The 19,743-nt window shown below is 46.9% G+C and overlaps 1 protein-coding gene across 6 annotated transcripts in view; it reads right to left on the bottom strand.

Annotated features, from left to right (window-relative positions):
* LARS2 (leucyl-tRNA synthetase 2, mitochondrial) overlaps positions 1-19,743 on the bottom strand; it is a 165,811-nt gene that overhangs the window by 88,800 nt on the left and 57,268 nt on the right. For all 6 annotated transcript variants that reach the window (XM_058288813.2, XM_058288815.2, XM_071212009.1 and 3 more), the window contains one exon: positions 2,302-2,391. In XM_058288813.2, coding sequence (XP_058144796.1) covers positions 2,302-2,391 — 90 coding nt within the window. The remainder of the gene's footprint in view (positions 1-2,301; positions 2,392-19,743) is intronic.

The raw sequence follows: 19,743 nt of genomic DNA, 5'->3' as shown, positions 1-19,743 counted from the left end.
TCGACTACTCGGGCACCAGGTGTGACACCCCTTGCTTGAGTGATCTGTGGAAAGCTTTCGAGAACGCACACAGAGCACAATCACCAACACAAGACGCCATGGGCTCAGAAGTGAAAGTCACGCAGTGTCGGTGGATAATCTCTCTGGCCCCCCCTCCATCTGTGGAGGTGCAGGCAACTATGGGCCACGTTGAGGTTATCTGGGTGACACTGTCTTGACTCTGCTTTTACCAGCTCTCCTCCTGCGGCGACTCAGCAGCTGTGGGGCCTGCTCCCCTGCTGGTGTGCCCAGGTCACCTGTTCCAAACCCAACTCCCTCCTCTTCCTCGGGCTCCTCCTGCCCCTTGCCTCCCAGGGCCTCGCCCCTTCACACAGGGTGCCAGTCCTTTCCAGATCACATCCTCCACTAGCATGCTTTGTCTTCTGGCCAGTGCATTCCTCCTCAGGCCCTTGGCTACACTTCGTTAGCCTCAGGGTCTCCTATTTTTAACTGCCAAAGACCTTTTCTGAGCCTTCCAGGTTCCTGAAGGCTGGTAAGCATGTTCATCTCGAGATCTCTTAGCTTTTTCTTGAGAAAAGCAGGCTTAATTAAGGGACACCACCTTGATCTCATTAAAGGATCCAACTCTCAAAATCAGTTTGGCTCCGTTCCACCCAGTGAGCCCATGAGGGGATGCCAAGGCCCCATGGTGGTGGGGGGGCGCCGGCTGTGTGCAGGGTTTCTGGTGGGGGGCCGCTACACCTGAGGGGAGGCCACGCTGCAGACCTGGCTCAGGTGTGTGAACCAGCACCGCCACCAGCTGCCCCTGAACCTGTGGAGACAGCGGAAGACAAGCTCCTAGTTCAGGGGACTCTCCCCCGTGCCCCAGAATGTCCAAGCGTAACACTCGGTCATTTTTCTCCCTAATAACTACTGTAACGACAGATGAAATTAGCACTCTCCAAGCAGAGGTCTTTACCTAGATATTCATGCCTGAGAATATTTTTGTTTTGTAAGAGCAAGTGTGGATTCCATTTTGGTACACAGTGCTTGTTAAGAACAAAACATTTAAATGCCTGTTCAAATACTTTCCCTAAATGTTCATTTACTCAGATTATGGCAGAACTGAGTATATAGCTTAAGGCTAATTTTATTAAAAAACAAAAAATCTGTATTAGAGCAAAAGTCGTGATGCCTGAATTTCAGTGGCTAAATATGCTTTATGAAGTATATTACTCTGTGACACAAAGTCTTTCTAAAGCCAATGCCATGGTTCTTAATTTTAATATTTATATGTTAAAATAAACCATGGAAATAGAATGCTAATTAGCATCAAGATATTTTAAAATCAATTTGAAAATAGCTATCCAATAAAAAGAGATATACCCTGAAAAAATACTTCAGATTAAGGTCAACTTTGATCTTCTAACAATATATCAAATGTGCATTTCTGCCTTCTAGTTATGATTGTTTTTAAGATCATGACATTTTACTGGTGACTTTTTAAAGAAATCAGCAAAATTATATAACAAAAAACACAGAGGGCGGTGGTTGGGCACCTGCTTTGCATGTAAGAGGTCCTGGTTCAATCCCTGGTACCTTCCAAAAAAAAAAAAAAGGCACAGAGTTCAACCACTAGCAACAGAAACACAATCTTTTAAATTTAAAAGTTACAAAATAATCTATAATTTAAATTGTTAATCCCTAACACCTGTCTGCAGACAGGTTTTCCTTAGAATTAGCCAGAAAACGTTAGGTTTTGTTTACTTTCTGTTTTTCCAATAGTTACTCCAGGACCTCTGCAGGTGCATCTGGACTGGCATTTACGGAGCGCCCACTCTGTGCCAGGCCCGCTCCAGTTCTTCACAAGCGTCTGCCTGGTTAATCCTCATAACATCCCGTGAGATGGGGAGACGGGCTGGTGGCGGGCAGAAGAGCCACCCCGAGGATGCCCCCTCCTAACCCCTGCACCTCCGCAGGTGTGATCAAGTGCCGGATTCGAGATGCGAGGTGAGCCTGGGGACCTGGGTGGGTCCTCAGAAGAAAGAGGACAGCAGGCGTCAGAGGCCGGGAAGAAGGTGTTGTGGGAGCAGAGCGCGCTGCGGTGCAAGCTGTTGGCGTCAGAGAGGGGAGGGGGCAGGGGCCACGGGGCAAGGCAGCCTCCAGGAGGCTGGCATGTGCCAAGGTTCACAGACTTAAGCTAGTGCTCATTTCACCGTTCCCATGCAAACAGGGTTTCTCAGTTTCTTATTTAACAGCTCTAAGAAGATGGAGAGTAAAAATTTTGACCCCATTTAGGAAGTGCAGCTCACTTTAACCTACCTCCTTTTGATAGGCCAGTCCAGCATCGTAGAGCTTAATAAAGAAGTACTGAGTCCACTTGTAGTAATCTGGCAAACACGTAGTGATCTCCTGCCAAAGAGAGAGAAAAAAGCACGTATAGGTCTTGTATACATTTCCCTCGATGCATGCATCAGCCTTGCAATTCAACTTGAGAGGCAATCAAACTGCAAGAGTATCTGGCCAAACTATTTTCACCAATTTGTAAAGGGAAGGAAGAAACAATTTATTTTGGGAAGAGACATGCTATTTATGTTACCCCCACCTTTCCCAGGGGGGGTCCAATGATGAAACTCAACTTCAAGTAGTCTGCACAACCCCCTTCTCTCCCAGCATGCAATTAACAAGAGACCTACACTGTAAGAAAAAAAATCAGGTATTACCATTTGGAGTCCATGAAGCTAAATCCTGAATGCAGCTCACTTTGAAAGCAATCCCAGCATTCAAGAGCAATATCTGTCCATTCAGCAGAATGTGGAACCATTCTTGGGTTTCCACAGACCTTGGGTTTCCACATGTAGCTAGGGCCTGACAGCTCTCTTAGATTCATTAGTCCATAAATTCCATTGTGAATCGGGAAGACCCGTTAAGAACATTATCAAATACTAAACTCAGTGCAAAGCCATCTACTGTGTGTTTCTAAGCCCAAATCAAATGCCCCCCTAATTTACTTTATGTCCTGAAAGAACAATTGCTATATAATTTTCACACATCTGCTATTGATGAACCAGCCTACAGCCTTGCAGTTGCTAAAGTCAGGCAAGCATAAAACCCCCACTGTCATTTTGCTTCCTTTCTAGTGCTCTTCCTTAACTTCTAAAGCACAATTGCTTACACAGCAACGGAGGAAAGGCAGGGGCTACTCCCAATGGCTCCATCTGAAGTGGACTTTTAATGGCTTACTTCTATCAAAAGTTCAAACAACTTCATTTTCCTTAAGATGAATAAATGATAAAAGAGGGAAATGGTTGTAGCTCAAGCAGTTGGGCTCCTGTTTACAATACAGGTGGTCCAGGGTTCAATACCCAGGGCCTCCCGGTGAAGGCAAGGTAGCCTGTGTGGCAAGCTGGCCCACGCGGAGTGCTGGCCCATGCAGTGTGCCGACCCATGTAGGAGAGCTGCCCCGCACAGGAGTGCTGGCCCATGCGATGTGCCGACCCACGTAGGAGAGCTGCCCCGCACAGGAGTGCTGGCCCATGCGATGTGCCGACCCACGTAGGAGAGCTGCCCCGCACAGGAGTGCTGGCCCATGCGATGTGCCGACCCACATAGGAGAGCTGCCCCGCACAGGAGTGCTGGCCCATGCGATGTGCCGACCCACGTAGGAGAGCTGCCCGGCACAGGAGTGCTGGCCCCTGCGATGTGCCGACCCACGTAGGAGAGCTGCCCCGCACAGGAGTGCTGGCCCCTGCGATGTGCCGACCCACGTAGGAGAGCTGCCCGGCACAGGAGTGCTGGCCCATGCGATGTGCCGACCCATGTAGGAGAGCTGCCCCGCACAGGAGTGCTGGCCCCTGTGATGTGCCGACCCACGTAGGAGAGCTGCCCGGCACAGGAGTGCTGGCCCATGCGATGTGCCGACCCATGTAGGAGTGCTGCCCCGCACAGGAGTGCTGGCCCATGCGATGTGCCGACCCACGTAGGAGAGCTGCCCCGCACAGGAGTGCTGGCCCATGCAGAGCGCTGGCGCAGCAAGATGATGAACAAAAAGAGACACAGAGGAGAGACAATAAGAGACGCAGCAGACAAGGGAGCTGAGGCGGCGCAAGAGATTGAGCACCTCTCTCCCACTCTGGAAGGTCCCAGGATCAGTTCCTGGAGCTGCCTAATGAGAATACAAGCAGACAAGGAGGAACACATAGCAAATGGACAGAGAGAGCAGACAATGGAGGGAGGAGGGAGAAATAAATAAATCTTTAAAAAAATAAAATGAAACAAAATAAATGATGCGAGAGCTTAAAGCCCAGAAGGCAGAGAACATGTGTGGTAGGAACTGAGGGACAGAGGAAGGCGTGGGGTAAACTTCCTGGGCCCCCAAGGGGCTATTTTTCCTATGTTAGACTCCTGAGTCCTTTTATTTGCAGTTTGTAAAATTAGCAGGATAATAACCATTATAAAATAATTTTGAAAGTGCAAGTTAACTCAACTCTGATCACTAGGTTCACCTTGCCCCTGCAAAAAAGGAGGTAGTAAATAACCTGCCAGTCAAAAACAGCCTTGCCCAAAAGTACTGGAATAGACACCTCTCCAAAGAGAGACAAATGACCAATACGCACGTGAAAAGAGGCTGAATACCATGAGCCATGAGGGAAATGCAAATCAAACCACAAAGAGATACAACCTCATTCCCACCAGAATGGCCATTATTAAAAAAGGGAAAGTAACAAGTACTGATGTGAATGTGGAAAAATAGGGACCACAGTGCATTGCTGGTGGGAACATAAAATGGTACAGCTGCTGTGGAAACCAGTTCGGCAGGTCCTTAAAAAGTTAAACATAGAACTATTATATGACTGAACAATCCCACTTCCATGCGTATATCCAAAATAAGTGAAAGCAAGGACGTGAACACCAACATCCACTGCAACTTTATTCACAATAGCCGAAAGGTAGAAGCAACCCAAAAGTCCATCGGCAGATAAATGGAGAAACAAAATGTCGTATATTCATACAATGAATTATTGTTCAGCCATTAAAAGGAATGACATTCTGACACACACTAGTCCATGGATGAACCCTGAAGAATCATGCTGAATGAAGTAAGTCAGACACAATGGAACAGATACTGCATGATTCCTTATATGAACAGCTGGAACAGGCTGGGGTGGGGAGAACAGGGAGGTAATGCATACGAGGGCAGCGCTTCCATTTGGGGAGACAGGAAAGTTCTGGAAATGGATGGAGGTGAGGGCAGAACAACATTGTGAATGTGGTTAATCCCAGTTAATTTTATACTTGGGAGGAGTTTGAACGGGAAAGTTTACGTTGTATATAAGTTTCCACAATTAGGAAAAAAAAAAAAAAGGCAACTAAAGAGACAATAACAACTAGATGCCATTAATGACCTTGGACTTGATCAATAATGGAGGAGAAAATGCCCAAAAGGACATTATTGGGACATATGACTAAATTGGAATCTATTTCTAATTTATTGGAGTAAGTTTTCTGAATTTGGTAACTGTACTTAAGGTAGTTACAGAAGTGGATATCCTTGCTCTTAGGAAAAGACATGAAGTATTAAGTGTCAAGGAGCATGAGATGTAACAACCTTCTTCCAAATGTCAAGAATATAGATAGAGATAGATGGATAGAGATAAGATGGATGGATGGATGGATGGACAATGTGGCAAACTGTTAAAAGCTGGCTCTGGGGATCCAGGTGGGGGACATGCCCTAGTTCCCTGTATGGGTTTTATACTGCTTTTGTAACTGTCCTATAAGTTTGAAATTATTTCAAAATTAAAAGTTTATTTAAAAAAAATAATACAGCCTGAAGACACGCCTTCAGCACCACTATTCCAACCACTGACAACCTTATATTAACGCATTTTAACAGCACTGAACTGCTCCACTCACCGGCCCAGGGGAGGCTGGGCCACCCTGGGGACAGGGACTGTTCTCCTGCCTATTTTGTTCCCAGCTGCTGTGCACAGGGCTGACCACAAACCCTCCGTAATGTCCACTCAGTGACAGAGCATCAGCGCAGAAGCGGACAAGGCACACCAGTGGTCCAGCTGCACGAGCACGCTAACCACGGTTAGGGACAGACTCTGCTCAGAAACGCACTTCCCGAAAAAGTCACGGGCCCCTTCAGGAACGTCTCTAGATTTGCTGATTTACCAAACACACAAACAAACAAAACCAAACAGCTGCTTCTAGTTTTCTAATGCCACATCTCAAAGTCATTAAAGACATCTTTTTGGAATTAAACTGCTTAAAAGCTTTTACTTTAGTCGACTGGCGAGAAATTGAGATGCCCTTTCCCCGCTTTCACTGGGCACCTGGACCTCTCACCCAAAACCCAGACCCAGGGTTAGCACACACCTCTCCCCACTTCTGGCTGTCCCAACTGGGAGGCGGGCTGCTGGGCCTGTGGGTGGAGGCCGGCTTGCAGCGCACAGGCCAGCCTCCATGACAAGGACGCGCCGGGCGGAAGGGCCCGCTCTAGGCCGAGCCTGTAACCACAGGTGGGCTAGAAGGCAGCGGGCACACGCTGGCAGCACCATCCCCGGGACATGGAGTGCAACACCAGCATGGACTCTCGGCTGGCACCGAGTCCAACCAGAGCAGAGCCGCGTCATCTGGGCCGCCGGCAGCTGAAATTCTGGAACCCTGTAAAGCATGCATACTGCTGTACACTGGGAATGGGTGATTCATTTTACTATCTAAATTTTAAATGATTTCATATGCCTCCAAGAAGTTGTCTGACTTGGAAAATCTCATGGATTAAAATTCATGTCATAATTTCCTATTTGGAAGTAGAGAGGCATGCAGTTTTTCTTGATACAACATCAGTTTATCCCGTCCCGTGAAAGAGCGGTTGCACACATAAATGCCTGGAGGCTGTGGCTGGAATCAGCCCCAGCCCCCCTGCAGCCAGTGGGGGCTTCTGCGCACGGGGCTTCCCTCTGCCCACCACTGTGGGCCACCAGAGACACTAGATGGAAGCTGTCACTGGGTTCCAACTCCCCTTCATGCCCGTGCTTTCCTCTGCCCTGTTTTCCGAATGCTCCAAGGCTAGGTTAGCGCCCGCTGGTTTGTTTTTTTTTTTTTAATTATTTATTTATTTTTTTTTAATTACATTATGAAAAATATGAGGTCCCATTCAACCCCACCGCCCCCGCCCCCCACTCCCCCCACAGCAACACTCTCTCCCATCATCATGACACATCCATTGCACCTGGTAAGTTCATCTCTGAGCATCACTGCACCCCATAGTCAATGGTCCACATCATAGCCCAGACTCTCTCACGTTCCATCCAGTGGGCCCTGGGGGGATCTATAATGTCCCGTAATTGTCCGTGAAGCACTATCCAGGACAACTCCACGTCCCGAAAACGCCTCCACATCTCATCTCTTCCTCCCGTTCCCCACACCCAGCAGCCACCATGGCTACCTTTCCCACACCCATTCCACATTTTCTCTGTGGACATTGGATTGGTTGTGTCCATTGCACATCTATGTCAAGTGAGGGCTTAGATTCCACATGGGTACTAGATGCACTCCTCCCGCTTCCAGTTGTAGACACTCTAGGCTCCATGTTGTGGTGGTTGACCTTCTTCAACTCCATGTTAGCTGAGTGGAGTAAGTCCAATAAATCAAAGTGTAGGAGCTGAAGTCTGTTGAGGCTCTGGGCCTGGGTGTCATATTATCAGTCCAGAGATTCAAATCCCCTACATATATCTTAAACCCAGCACCAACTACAATTCCAATAAAGTAGCATGCAAGTCTTGTGAAAAGAGATCCCCTCTGAGTCCAATTCCATCACGCAGAAACACCAGCTCCAAAGAAGGGCTATCTGTCATGGCAGTGAACCCCTTCTGCCATGACCATAGAACCCGTGGGTCTCTTTATCCCTCAAAAGAACCAATACCTGGGGTTGTATCTACCTTATCTGTCTCTTAGACTCTGTTCAGTTGTACATAGGGATATTCCTTCTGACAACCTCCAGACTCTTTTTTAGAGACTCACAGCCTTATAATCTCATTTCTCCTTTCCATTTCCCCCTTACATTAGGTCAAACAGCTTCCCGAAGTCATGTTATTATATATAGACAGGTATATTCTGCTGTTCTGCATTGAATCTTTAATTCAAGGTCATTTTCTAGTTGCTTCTTCAGCTGGTATGTGGTAGTGATCCCTCGGTGCCAGGGAGGCTCATCCCCGGGTGTCGTGTCCCACGCTGGGGGGAATGCATTGCATCTACACGCTGAGTTTGGCTGTGAGAGTGGCCACATTTGAGTAACATGAAGGCTGTCAGGAGGAAACCCCCAGGCACAATGCTACTCTAGGCCTTGTTCTTATTGCAGGTGTATAGGCTCAAAAGTGTAACCATTAGTATCACGAGCCCACTGTTGGGCCCTCCTTCCTTCCTGGTTCTTGCCGTTGCACCTGGAGGATTGCCGCTGCTCTCCCAGGGCCCACAACAGTGACCCCCCGGCCAGGAGCCCAGTACCCCCCCAGCTGTTGTTTTTGTTTCCACTACGAGTATATATAGACATTACCATATACCCTGGGCATATGCCCTGTATAACTCCCTGTCAACCATATATATCCTGTCAATAACATCCCATATCAGTATTCCTCCGCTGCCATTGTTGAACCACTCTGTGATCCAAAACTTCCCGTAAAGTGAATCCCAACATAATGTCAGCTTCAGAAGAGTCTTAGATCACCGAAATTCATATATACAATATACAGTATTTCCCCAGATCCACCATAAAACCTTTTCCCTTGCACAGCAATAATCTTTTAGCTTATTCATATCATATTTCCTGAAACTGATGTACAGATTCCAAAACTATAGTTTTCAAACAAGGTGACATTTGTGCTTACTATGTGGTCCATATTTTAGGCTGTACAGTTTTCTAAATTTTTTAGTTATCCTATGTTTTGTCTTATGGTTTTCATTATTAGTCTGTCGTCCCCTATATGTTTTTGGTGTAATATTAGCTGTTTTATATTCATCCTCGTGTACTCTCACATAACTCCTCTTTTGCCCCCTTATTTACCTTTGTTCCATCCATTCCACATCCATTTTCCCCTCCCCTTAGGGCCCACAACACCTGCCAATCTAATACCCTGGGAGCCGTCCTTTCTCACGAGAGATACAGTTCTCTCTATTCGACGGCATTAGTCTTCCCCAGGATATGGGTCCACCCCACCCAATGGTAGAACCCACCTTGGCAAAATGAGCCTTCAGCTATTCCCTCCGGAGTCCGTCACGCATCAGACCATATCCCCTGAGCGTCCTAACCAGGTAACCCTCCTACTTATACTTTAATACATTTTACTCAACATTTAGTTCTCAACGAACTTCTGACACTCTCCCATATTCGTATGTTGCCCCTCCCTCCCACCTATTTCTTGGACAATATTACCCCTCTTCCCATCCCCAGCCCCCCTCAAACCCAGAAAACCCCACCCAAAGGTAACCCCTTGCCCCCATTTTGTCCCTTCTTTGTGCTCATACTTACCGCCAGCTCATCACAGATTCCAACCCTGCAGACATTAACTCACATCCTTCCTCCACCCCCCGATTTCCTGTAAGCCACTTTTCCAGACTCTGGCTCTCTGAGGCAGTTAACTTATTTCATATCATTGAGGTCATATAGTATTTGTCCTTCAATGCCTAGGTTGCTTCACTCAACATAAGATTCTCAAGGCTCATCCATGTTATCACGTGCGATTGTAGTGTATTGGTTCTTACAGCTGAGTAGTATTCCATTGTGTGTATATACCACATTTTATTGATCCACTCATCTGTTGATGGACATTTGGATTGATTCCAACTTTTGGCGATAGTGAACAATGCTGCTATGAACATTGGTGTACATATATCGGTTTGTGTCCTTGTTTTCAGATCTGATGGGTATATACCCAGCAGTGGTATTGCTGGGTCATATGGCAAATCTATGGATAATTTTTTGAGAAACCGCCAAACTGTCTTCCAGAATGGTTGGATCCTTCTGCATTCCCACCAGCAATGGATGAGTGTTCCCCTTTCTTCACATCCTCTCCAGCACTTGTATTCTACTGTTTTTTTCATGGCTGCCAATCTTATGGGAGTAAGATGGTATCTCATTGTAGTTTTGATTTGCATTTCCCTGATAGCTAGAGATTTGGAGCATTTTTTCATGTGCTTTTTAGCCATTTGTATTTCTTCTTTGGAGAAGTGTCTGTTTAAGTCTTTTTCCCATTTTTTAAATGGGTTGTTTATCTTTTTGTTTTCAAGATATATGAGTTCTTTATATATGCAAGTTATAAGTCTCTTATCAGATATATGGTTGCCAAATATTTTCTCCCATTGTGTGGGTTCCCTTTTTACTTTCTTGACAAACTCCTTTGAGGTGCAGAAGGCTTTAATTTTGAGGTAGTCCCGTTTATCTATTTGTTCTTTTGCTGCTCGTGCTTTTGGTGTGATATTCATGAAGCCATTTCCTATTACAAGGTCCTGTAGATGTTTCCCTACACTGCTTTCTAAGGTCTTTATGGTCTTGGCTCTTATATTTAGGTCTTTGATCCATCTTGAGTTGATCTTTGTATAAGGTGTGAGATGGTAATCCTCTTTCATTCTTCTACATATGGCTATCCAGTTCTCCAGGCACCATTTGTTGAATAGGCCAATCTCTCCCAGTTGAGAGGGTTTGGTGGCTTTATCGAATATTATATGGCTATATACATGAGGTTCTATATCTGAACTTTCAATTCGATTCCATTGGTCTGTGTGTCTCTCCTTATGCCAGTACCATGCTGTTTTCACTACTGTAGCTTTGTAGTATGTTTTGAAGTCAGGAAGTGTGATTCCTCCTATTTCGTTTTTCTTTTTCAATATGTCTTTGGCTATTCGGGGCCTCTTTCTATTCCAAATAAATTTCATAGTTAGTTTTTCTAGTTCCTTAAAGAAGGCTGTGTTGATTTTTATTGGGATTGCATTGAAAGTGTAGATCAGTTTTGGTAGGATAGACATCTTAATAATATTCAGTCTTCCTATCCATGAACAGGGAATATTCTTCCATTTATTTAGGTCTTCTTTGATTTCCTTGAACAATCTTGTATAGTTCTCGATGTATAAGTTTTTTACCTCTTTAGTTAAATTTATTCCTAAGTATTTGATTTTTTTATTTACTATTGTGAATGGTATTTGTTTCTTGATTTCCTCCTGATCTTGCTCATTATTGGTGTACAGAAATGCTACTGATTTTTGCGCATTGATCTTATAACCTGCGACTTTGCTAAACTCATTTATGAGTTCTAGGAGCTTTGTTGTAGATCTCTCAGGGTTTTCTATATATAGGATCATGTCATCTGCAAATAATGAAATTTTGACTTCTTCCCTTCCAATTTGAATGCCTTTTATATCTGGTTCTTGTCTCAGTGCTCGAGCAAGTACTTCCAAGACAATGTTAAATAGGAGCGGAGACAATGGGCATCCTTGTCTTGTTCCTGAGTTTAGAGGGAAGGATTTCAGGATTTCGCCATTGTAAACAATGTTGGCTTTTGGTTTTTCATATATACTCTTTATCATGTTCAAAAAGTTTCCTTGTATTCCGATCTTTTGGAGTGTTTTTATCAGGAAGGGGTGCTGTATTTTGTCAAATGCCTTTTCTGCATCTATAGATATAATCATGTGGTTTTTTTCTCTCAGTCTGTTTATATGGTTTATTACATTGATTGATTTTCTTATGTTGAACCATCCTTGCATACCTGGAATAAATCCCACTTGGTCATGGTGTATAATTTGTTTAATGTGTTGTTGAATACGATTAGCAAGTATTTTGTTAAGTATTTTTGCGTCTAGGTTCATTAGAGAAATTGGTCTGTAATTTTCCTTTCTTGTGGTGTCTTTGTTTGGCTTTGGTACTAGGGTAATGTTGGCATCATAGAAGGAATTAGGCAGTGTTCCTTCTGTTTCGATTTTTTGGAATAGTTTCAACAGGATTGGTGTTAGTTCTTTCCGGAATGTTTTGTAGAATTCACCTGTGAAGCCGTCTGGCCCTGGGCTCTTCTTAGTTGGGAGATTTTTAATGACTGATTCTATCTCTTTGCTTATGATTGGTTTGTTAAGATCATCAATTTCTTCTTTCGTCAGTATGGGCTACTTATGAGTTTCTAGGAATTTGTCCATTTCCTCTAAATTGTCATTTTTGTTGGAATATAGTTTTTCAAAGTATCCTCTTATGATAGTCTTTATTTCTGTGGGGTCAGTGGTGATATCACCTTTCTCATTTCTTATTTTGTGTATTTGCATCTTTTCTCTTTTTTTCTTTGTTAGTCTCGCTAAAGGTTTGTCAATTTTGTTGATCTTCTCAAAAAACCAGCTCTTGGTCTTGTTTATTTTTTCAAGTGCTTTCTTATTTTCTATTTCATTTAGTTCTGCTCTTATCTTTGTTATTTCCTTCCTTCTTCTTCCTGTTGGGTTACTTTGTTGTTGTTTTTCTAATTCCGTCAAAAGTGCAGTTAGTTCTCCAATTTTTGCTCTTTCTTCTTTTTTGATATATGAATTTATGGCTATAAATTTCCCTCTCAGTACCGCTTTTGCTGCATCCCATAAATTTTGGTATGTTGTGTTATCATTATCATTTGTTTCAAGGTAGTCATTGATTTCTTTTGAGATTTCCTCTTTGACCCACTGTTTTTCTAAGAGTGTGTTGTTTAATTTCCAAATTGTCGTGTGGAGTCTGGGTCTCTGTCCCTTGCAAATTTCCAGCTTCACTCCACTATGGTCAGAGATATTGTTTTGTATGATTTCGATCTTTCTGAGTTCATTAAGCCTTTCTTTGTGGCCTAGCATATGGTCAATCTTGGAGAATGTTCCATGTGCGCTTGAGAAAAATGTATATCCTGCTGCGTTTGGGTGTAATGATCTATATATGTCTATTAGATCCAGCTCTTCTAATATACTGTTCAAATGTTTTGTTTCTTTAGTGATTCTCTTTTGAGATGTTCTGTCCAGAGTTGATAGTGGTGTATTAAAATCCCCCACTATAATTGTAGATGCATCTATTCTTTCACTTAGTTTTTCCAGCATTTGCCTCACATATTTAGAGGCGCCCTTGTTAGGAGCATAAATATTTATGATTGTTCGATCTTCTTGACAGATTTTCCCTTTCACTAAAATATAGTATCCTTCTTTGTCTCTCACAATTGTTTCGCATTTAAAGTCTATTTTGTCTGATGTTAATATAGCTACTCCTGCCTTTTTTTGGTTGTTGTTTGCTTGTATGATTGTTTTCCAGCCATTCACTTTCAACCTCCATGAGTCTCTGGGTCTAAGATGTGTCTCTTGTAGGCAGCATATAGATGGGTCGTATTTCCTTATCCAGTGTCCCAGTCTGAATCTTTTGATAGGTGAGTTTAATCCGTTGACATTCAGTGTTATTACGTTTAGAGAGTTATTTATGGTAGCCATATTTTGGTTGGATTTGTGTTTGTTATATTTTGTTTGTATTATTTTATTTTCCCCTTCTATTTTTGTCTTTCTTGTTGCTTTTACACTCTCCTCCATCTCTGACTGTCCTGTTTTTTCCTTTCTTCCTGCAGAACTCCCTTAAGAATTTCTTGAAGGGGAGGTTTCTTGTTGATATACTCTTTCAGTTTCTGTTTATCTGTGAATATTTTGAACTCTCCATCATTTTTGAATGCTAGTTTAGCTGGATAGAGTATTCTTGGTTGGAAATTTTTTTCCTTTAGTACCTTGACTATATCATACCACTGCCTTCTTGCCTCCATCGTTTCAGATGAGAAATCAGCACTTAATCTTATGGAGTTTCCCTTGTATGTGATGGTTTTCTTTTCTCTTGCTGCTTTTAGAATTTTTTCTTTGTCTTGAGCATTGGATAATTTGACAAGTATATGTCTTGGGGTGGGCCTGTTGGGGTTTATGACCAGTGGAGTGCGCTGTGCTTCTTGGATATGTACATCTGTCTCTTTCAGTAGATTTGGGAAGCGCCGATGGTTTTAAATCCAGAAAGCCGGGGAATTCAAAGCTTAGGGCCCCAAAGGCAAGCACAACTGGGCCCACTCCGCACAGATCCGTCCGGAGGTGCCAACCTCTACATCCCCCTGAGCTCTAGAAGGCACAGTCCAGCGCGCGAGAGCCCAAGCGGCCGCTTCTGGCCCCTCACTCCTCCACTCTGCAGTCTCACGTTCCAGGACAAAGTCCAAGGGGGCCTGGCTACAGCGGCCTCCTTGGGTCCCGGTGTAAACCAGCCCGATCTGGGGGGAAGCACCCCAACCAGACACCTTCCTGCAGAGAGCAGTCCTCGCTCCAGGGCGCGCGTCAGAGGCCACCCGGCCACCCGGAGGCTGCCGGGGCCCACAACAGTCCTCTGTCATTGCTAGCTTTGTTTCTACTTAGAAAACAAAATTCCAGAGAGTTCTGGAGAACAATTTTCCCCACTGTGGAAATAAAGGGAGAAAGCCCATATCAATGCTCTTTATGCAGTGCTTGCCACAGCAGGAGGGAAGCTCTGGAGGGGGAGAAGGGGGACCTCGGTGTCCTGACGGGAGGCCGTGGCCGGGGACACATTTGGCCCTCTTCGGCTGAAGACTGAGGAAGCTGATTTAGGGAGCGGTCAGGGATTGATCCAGTCCTGGTGCAGGGACTGGAGTGTGGCCCCAGGGACGCCCGCTGTGGTCACGCCAGCTTCCTGGGACTGTAGCAGGCGGTGAGCCAGACTTCCCTGGTCCGGTCGCTGCTGAGAGGGGGCGGTCAAGTCTCCTGGTCGACGTCCCTTCGTACTTCAGCCCCTCACGCCCTAGAAAGGGTAGTGAACCCACCCTTGGGTTTGCTGTTGGGAGGGTGAAATACATAAAGCACGTCAGGCACCACCCGGGGCGCCCGGGCGGGGGCTGGGCTTGTCCTTCCCTGCCTTGGCTGGAGGGGCAGGCCCGGCCCAAGGAGGCCTGAGGCCCGGTCAGATGCCCAGGACAAGGCAAACCAGTCGGAAACTAGCCTACTACTACTATTTCTTACCAAATGCTGGCTTTCTGACTAAAAAGAGATAGTGTTTACGAGTGAAAGACAAAGACAAGGGGGAAGCGGACTTGGCCCAGTGGTTAGGGCGTCCGTCTACCACATGGGAGGTCCGCGGTTCACACCCCGGGCCTCCTTGTCCCGTGTGGAGCTGGCCCACGCGCAGTGCTGATGCGCGCAAGGAGTGCCGTGCCACACAGGGGTGTCCCCCCACGTGCAAGGAGTGCGCCCCTAAGGAGAGCCGCCCAGCGCGAAAGAAAGTGCAACCTGCCCAGGAATGGCGCCGCCCACACTTCCCGTGCCGCTGACGACAACAGAAGCGGACAAAGAAACAAGACGCAGCAAAAAGACACAGAACAGACAACCGACAACCGGGGAGGGGGGGAATTAAATAAATAAATAAATCTTAAAAAAAAAAAAAAAGAAAGACAAAGACAAGGGACCCAGATGGGGAAACTCCCACGAGACGGGTCCCGGGCACCTCTGTGGGCAACTGACCCCGGCCACCAGGCCGCCCCCTGCCCGCCCCCCTGCCCTGGCAGGGTCTGGCTGGGCCTTGGTGTCGTGGTCCAGGGATGTCTGACAGTGAGTGCCCGGGTCACAGAACAGCTCAGACCAGTCACCGTGGGTTTAATGGACAGCGCACCATTACAGCTCAGTTTACACCAAGAATTTAAAAACAAAGCCAAACAAACAAAAACCCCGAGCGGACATGTTTATCATTCCGGAGCCCTGAACACTGGCAAATAAACCCAGGAAGAGGTGAGCCACGGCCAGCCTCACATCCGGGGACGGCGTGCACCCCTCTCCCACTCACCCTGGGCCGCCTCCTCCCAAACACAGGATCCTGGAGACCGCACCCCGCTTTTTTAAGGTGCATTTTCTCTTTGTTGCAACAGATCCAAAGGATACTTTCGACGATGACCTTGCCTTTATCCTTGACCTTGCCTGTATTCCCTGGCAGGCTCTCTGCCCTGCAGGGGAGGGATTCTGTAGGCGCAGCACAGGCCCAGATGCCCTGGGCTCAGGGTCATGCTGTGATTCTCTTTATGTGTGAGGCTTTCTTTTAACCCCAACACATCCAGTCTGCCCCGAGGTTCCCTGCTGGTGACAGGTCAAGTTCCAGGCCACAGATCGCTGCTCAAGAGGAAATCTGCCCGGCTTAGGACGCTTAGAGCCACGCACGAGTCCTCTAAACCTGGAGCTGGAGCTCAAGCTCGGCCGCCTTGGGGATCGAGCTTTAAAAGTCCAATTTAAGGGATGCCTGGGTCCCACCTCCAGGAGCTGAAGGAGCAAGCGGGGCTGCGAAGAAGCCATATCCTCCCTCCCCAGCACTGCAGGAGACAGGCCTCCTGCCCTACATCTCCACAAAACCTAAAGCAGCTTCTACAGGAGTGACACGATTTAACCCGCGACACTTTTCATGAGGTGCTGAGAAATAAAAAGCAAAACCTTGCAGAAAATTATCTAACGAGTCACTGCTGCCCCCCACTTCTGGAAATTAGCCCGCGAGAGCATAACCTTGCACCTGTATTCTGCTTCTGTAATCCCGCTTGCAAAATTAGCCAAAGAGTGAGGGCCATGCTAGTCCGCATAAAATCCCATATAAACCTATAAAAACTGAAAAACGGGGTTCAGAATCTGGAGATTAATTTTCCTCTGTGCCTGTGTGTAGTAAATCTGTTCCCCCGCCTCTCCGAATGCCGTCTGGATTTTTCTGCCGCTCAGAACCCCTGGCTTTGCTGCAACAGAGGCACCCGGCACACCACACTAAGAGGGTCTCTCGGTGATCGTGCACGATTCACACCCTCCCTGCACGGCCAGCTCAGCCCCCGCCCAACCTTCTCTTGCCTCTTAGATTTGATCGTCACTCTCTTGGTTTCCACAAAATAAACTCAACAAGAAAACAGTAAGAAATAACCCTTCTAAGGGCACCTTCATGGCAACAGACACAAAAAAACTGATTTGGCAAACTCTCGGTGCCAAATGACCAGTTGCTCAAAACCACCAGCTTCCTGACAGCTCACTTCTCTTGGCAGGGCGACTGCAGGATGCCCCCCAGGGGCACGTGCCCCCCGGGCCTCGGAGGAGGAGGCCGTGGGAGGATGACGAGCTCCCCCCTGGTGCTCTAGTCGACCCTCGGGGAGGAGGGACTGAGAACGAAGGCCCAGTGGGCACTGCATCTGGCTGGTCCTCCCCGCCTTGAACAAACCCTCGAGTGGCTCACAAGGCCCAGCGACGCCTGGACACGGCCGACACTGCCCTGCGGCGCTTCCCTGCAGCTCTCCTCTCACTCCCACGCTGGCTCACAGAGCAGGCACTGGGGGTGCCGCGTTCAGATCAGCAGACTGCCCCTCGGGACGTGAGCGGCTCAGCAGAGCTGCCCAGCTCCGGGGGGTGGAAGGAGCCAGCGCCCAGGGGCAGCGGGGGGTGAACCAGTGCCTGGGAAGGGCAGCTGGCAGCCACGCTGGCTCCGGCCCCCGGCTCCAAGGGGGTCAGGGCAGGTGAGCTGGGTGGAGGCTGGCCTTCTCGGTAAGGGAACGCCCAGTAAGTACCCTTAGGAAGGTAAGTCGCAGTCGTAACTCTAGCTAAAAGTGAAGGGGCTTGCCCAGGACTGGGCCTTGTGTGTGTAGTTCTCACTACAACCCAGGAGGCAGTTACCGTGGTTACCAAAGTGGGTTTGCTGGCCCCGCTGAAAACTGCAGTTCAGCGCAGCCCACCTGCGCTGCTCTTACTCTGCTCTGCTTTCCAGAGCACTTAGGGCCTTCTAACATACCACACTATTTACTTACGTATTATGTATATTGTCTGCCTTTGTCCCTCTGTAAAGGACAGGACTTGTCTTTTTTTCCCCTCACTGCTGTATTCCAAGTGCCTAGAACAGTAATTGGTACAGTGGCTGCTTAATCCTTGTTGGATGAATGGAATATCACTTCCCAAATCTGAGAATTGAGACTCAAAGTAACTTGTTTAAGGTCACATGGCTGTTAAGAGGCAAAACGAGGACCCAGATTGCAAGACGTGACCAAATTACATAGAGCCAGCCCTGGGACCCCTCAGAGCCCCAAACCCCAGGCCCTACTTCTCTCTGAATGCCTTCTTGAGTTTCTTCTTGATGTCTTTTGAAATCTGAAATCCCCACCACGATGGTGGACCCAGATAGCCAATCGAGCCCCTGGCTCACCACATTGACCTGATACGAAATGAAGCCCCCCTGCCCTAATCCCACCCCTGCAGGAGACAAACCCCCATTCAATCAGTAGGAGTCAAGCTAACTTCCTTTTCATGTCTGTAAGAATTACATGCTATGCATAGGAGCTTGAAGCTGCTTCAGTTTTTGCAAGTGGTCCAGCTTCTTTGCTGCAGCAAAACTTTTGGTGTTCCAAATAAAATGGTATAACCTGCAAATCTGACACCAATTTGTCTTTCGACACACGGCAAATGATTTCTTCCTCTCAATGTCACCCCCCAACTTATGTTTTCTAAGATTTTCATGCCGGGTTTACTCAAGCAAAGAGAACCGAATGAATCAAATACTCACCACAAAGAGTGAAAGACATGTAAACCTGAATTACGTAGTTGTCTTTCCATCTGAAAATCTATACAATTGGCACTAAAGTTAGAACAAATGAAACAGTTTAAATATATCTTTGACTTGCACAAATACTATTTATAATTTTTAATGACATGGGAACACAATATTTGATATAAAATTGTAAATATTTTATGGTTCCAATAAAAAAAAAGAGTATCACACAAAATGCCAATATAGAAACGGGATTGTCTTGGGGTGCCTCTGACCACAAGTAATTTTTTTAAAGTATTTAAACCTTTTTTTCAGCACTCCACTGATTTTGTACAGTAACCTTGTGTTACTTTGGGAATTAGAAAGACAGCTTGGTTTTATAGTTCTTGGAAATGGTTTGAAGCCAAAAGAAGAACCAGAGTTGAGGCGACAGCAGCAGGGACTAGTACACCTGGCAGGCTTTTGGGAGCCATGTCGAGAGGCACCCAGTGGAGCTCAAGGGACCCAGAGACAGTGCCGCAAACAAGTGCCCCAGGGTCACCACGAGGGGCAACCAGCACAGCCACCAACAGGGCTCTGGGCGACCTCAGCGGGTCTCGGCAGAACCAGCTCTACAACCCAGATCCTGAAAGGAAGGCCCTGGCAGAGCCACGGGGCCTTCTGGGTAGGTCACAGTCAGGACCATCGGCTGTGAGGCCAGGCGGGATACCCTTACTGAGAGCAAAAGGGCGTGGGGGCTGCTTTGCCTGTGGGTAAAGAACAGAGTGGGGGTCCCGGAGTCAGGCTGCCAGGGCTCAGGTCCCCCTAGGAGCTGGCCAATCTAGCCCGTGTTCCTTGTTAGCGACGGCTGCTTGTGGGCAGCCCTAAGCCGGCCCCAAACCCGCCCGCCTCGTGGTGCTCACGGGCTGATGCACTCCTCTCCCGAGGGTGGGATGGACCGAGACTTGCTTCTCATAAACAGAATGCAGCAGAAGTGGTGGGATGTCACTTTGGGCATGTGGTTCCCATCATGGGCATTCTCTGGCTCTCCCTTTCATCCTGCAGAGCTGGCTGCTATGCTGTGAGCTGCCCAGCTGAGAGGTCCATGTGGCAGGGAACGGAGGGAGGTTGCCGTAAACAGCCAGCAAGGGACTGGCCTTCAGTCAGTGGCCAAAACCCACGGTCTGGAGACAGGTTCTATCCCATGGAGCCTTCAGATGAGA

Source organism: Dasypus novemcinctus, chromosome 26, assembly GCF_030445035.2.
Source record: "Dasypus novemcinctus isolate mDasNov1 chromosome 26, mDasNov1.1.hap2, whole genome shotgun sequence".
NCBI lineage: Eukaryota > Metazoa > Chordata > Mammalia > Cingulata > Dasypodidae > Dasypus > Dasypus novemcinctus.
The sequence above is the reverse complement of the archived record's forward strand: the minus strand, read 5'-3'. Positions and strand labels throughout refer to the sequence as shown.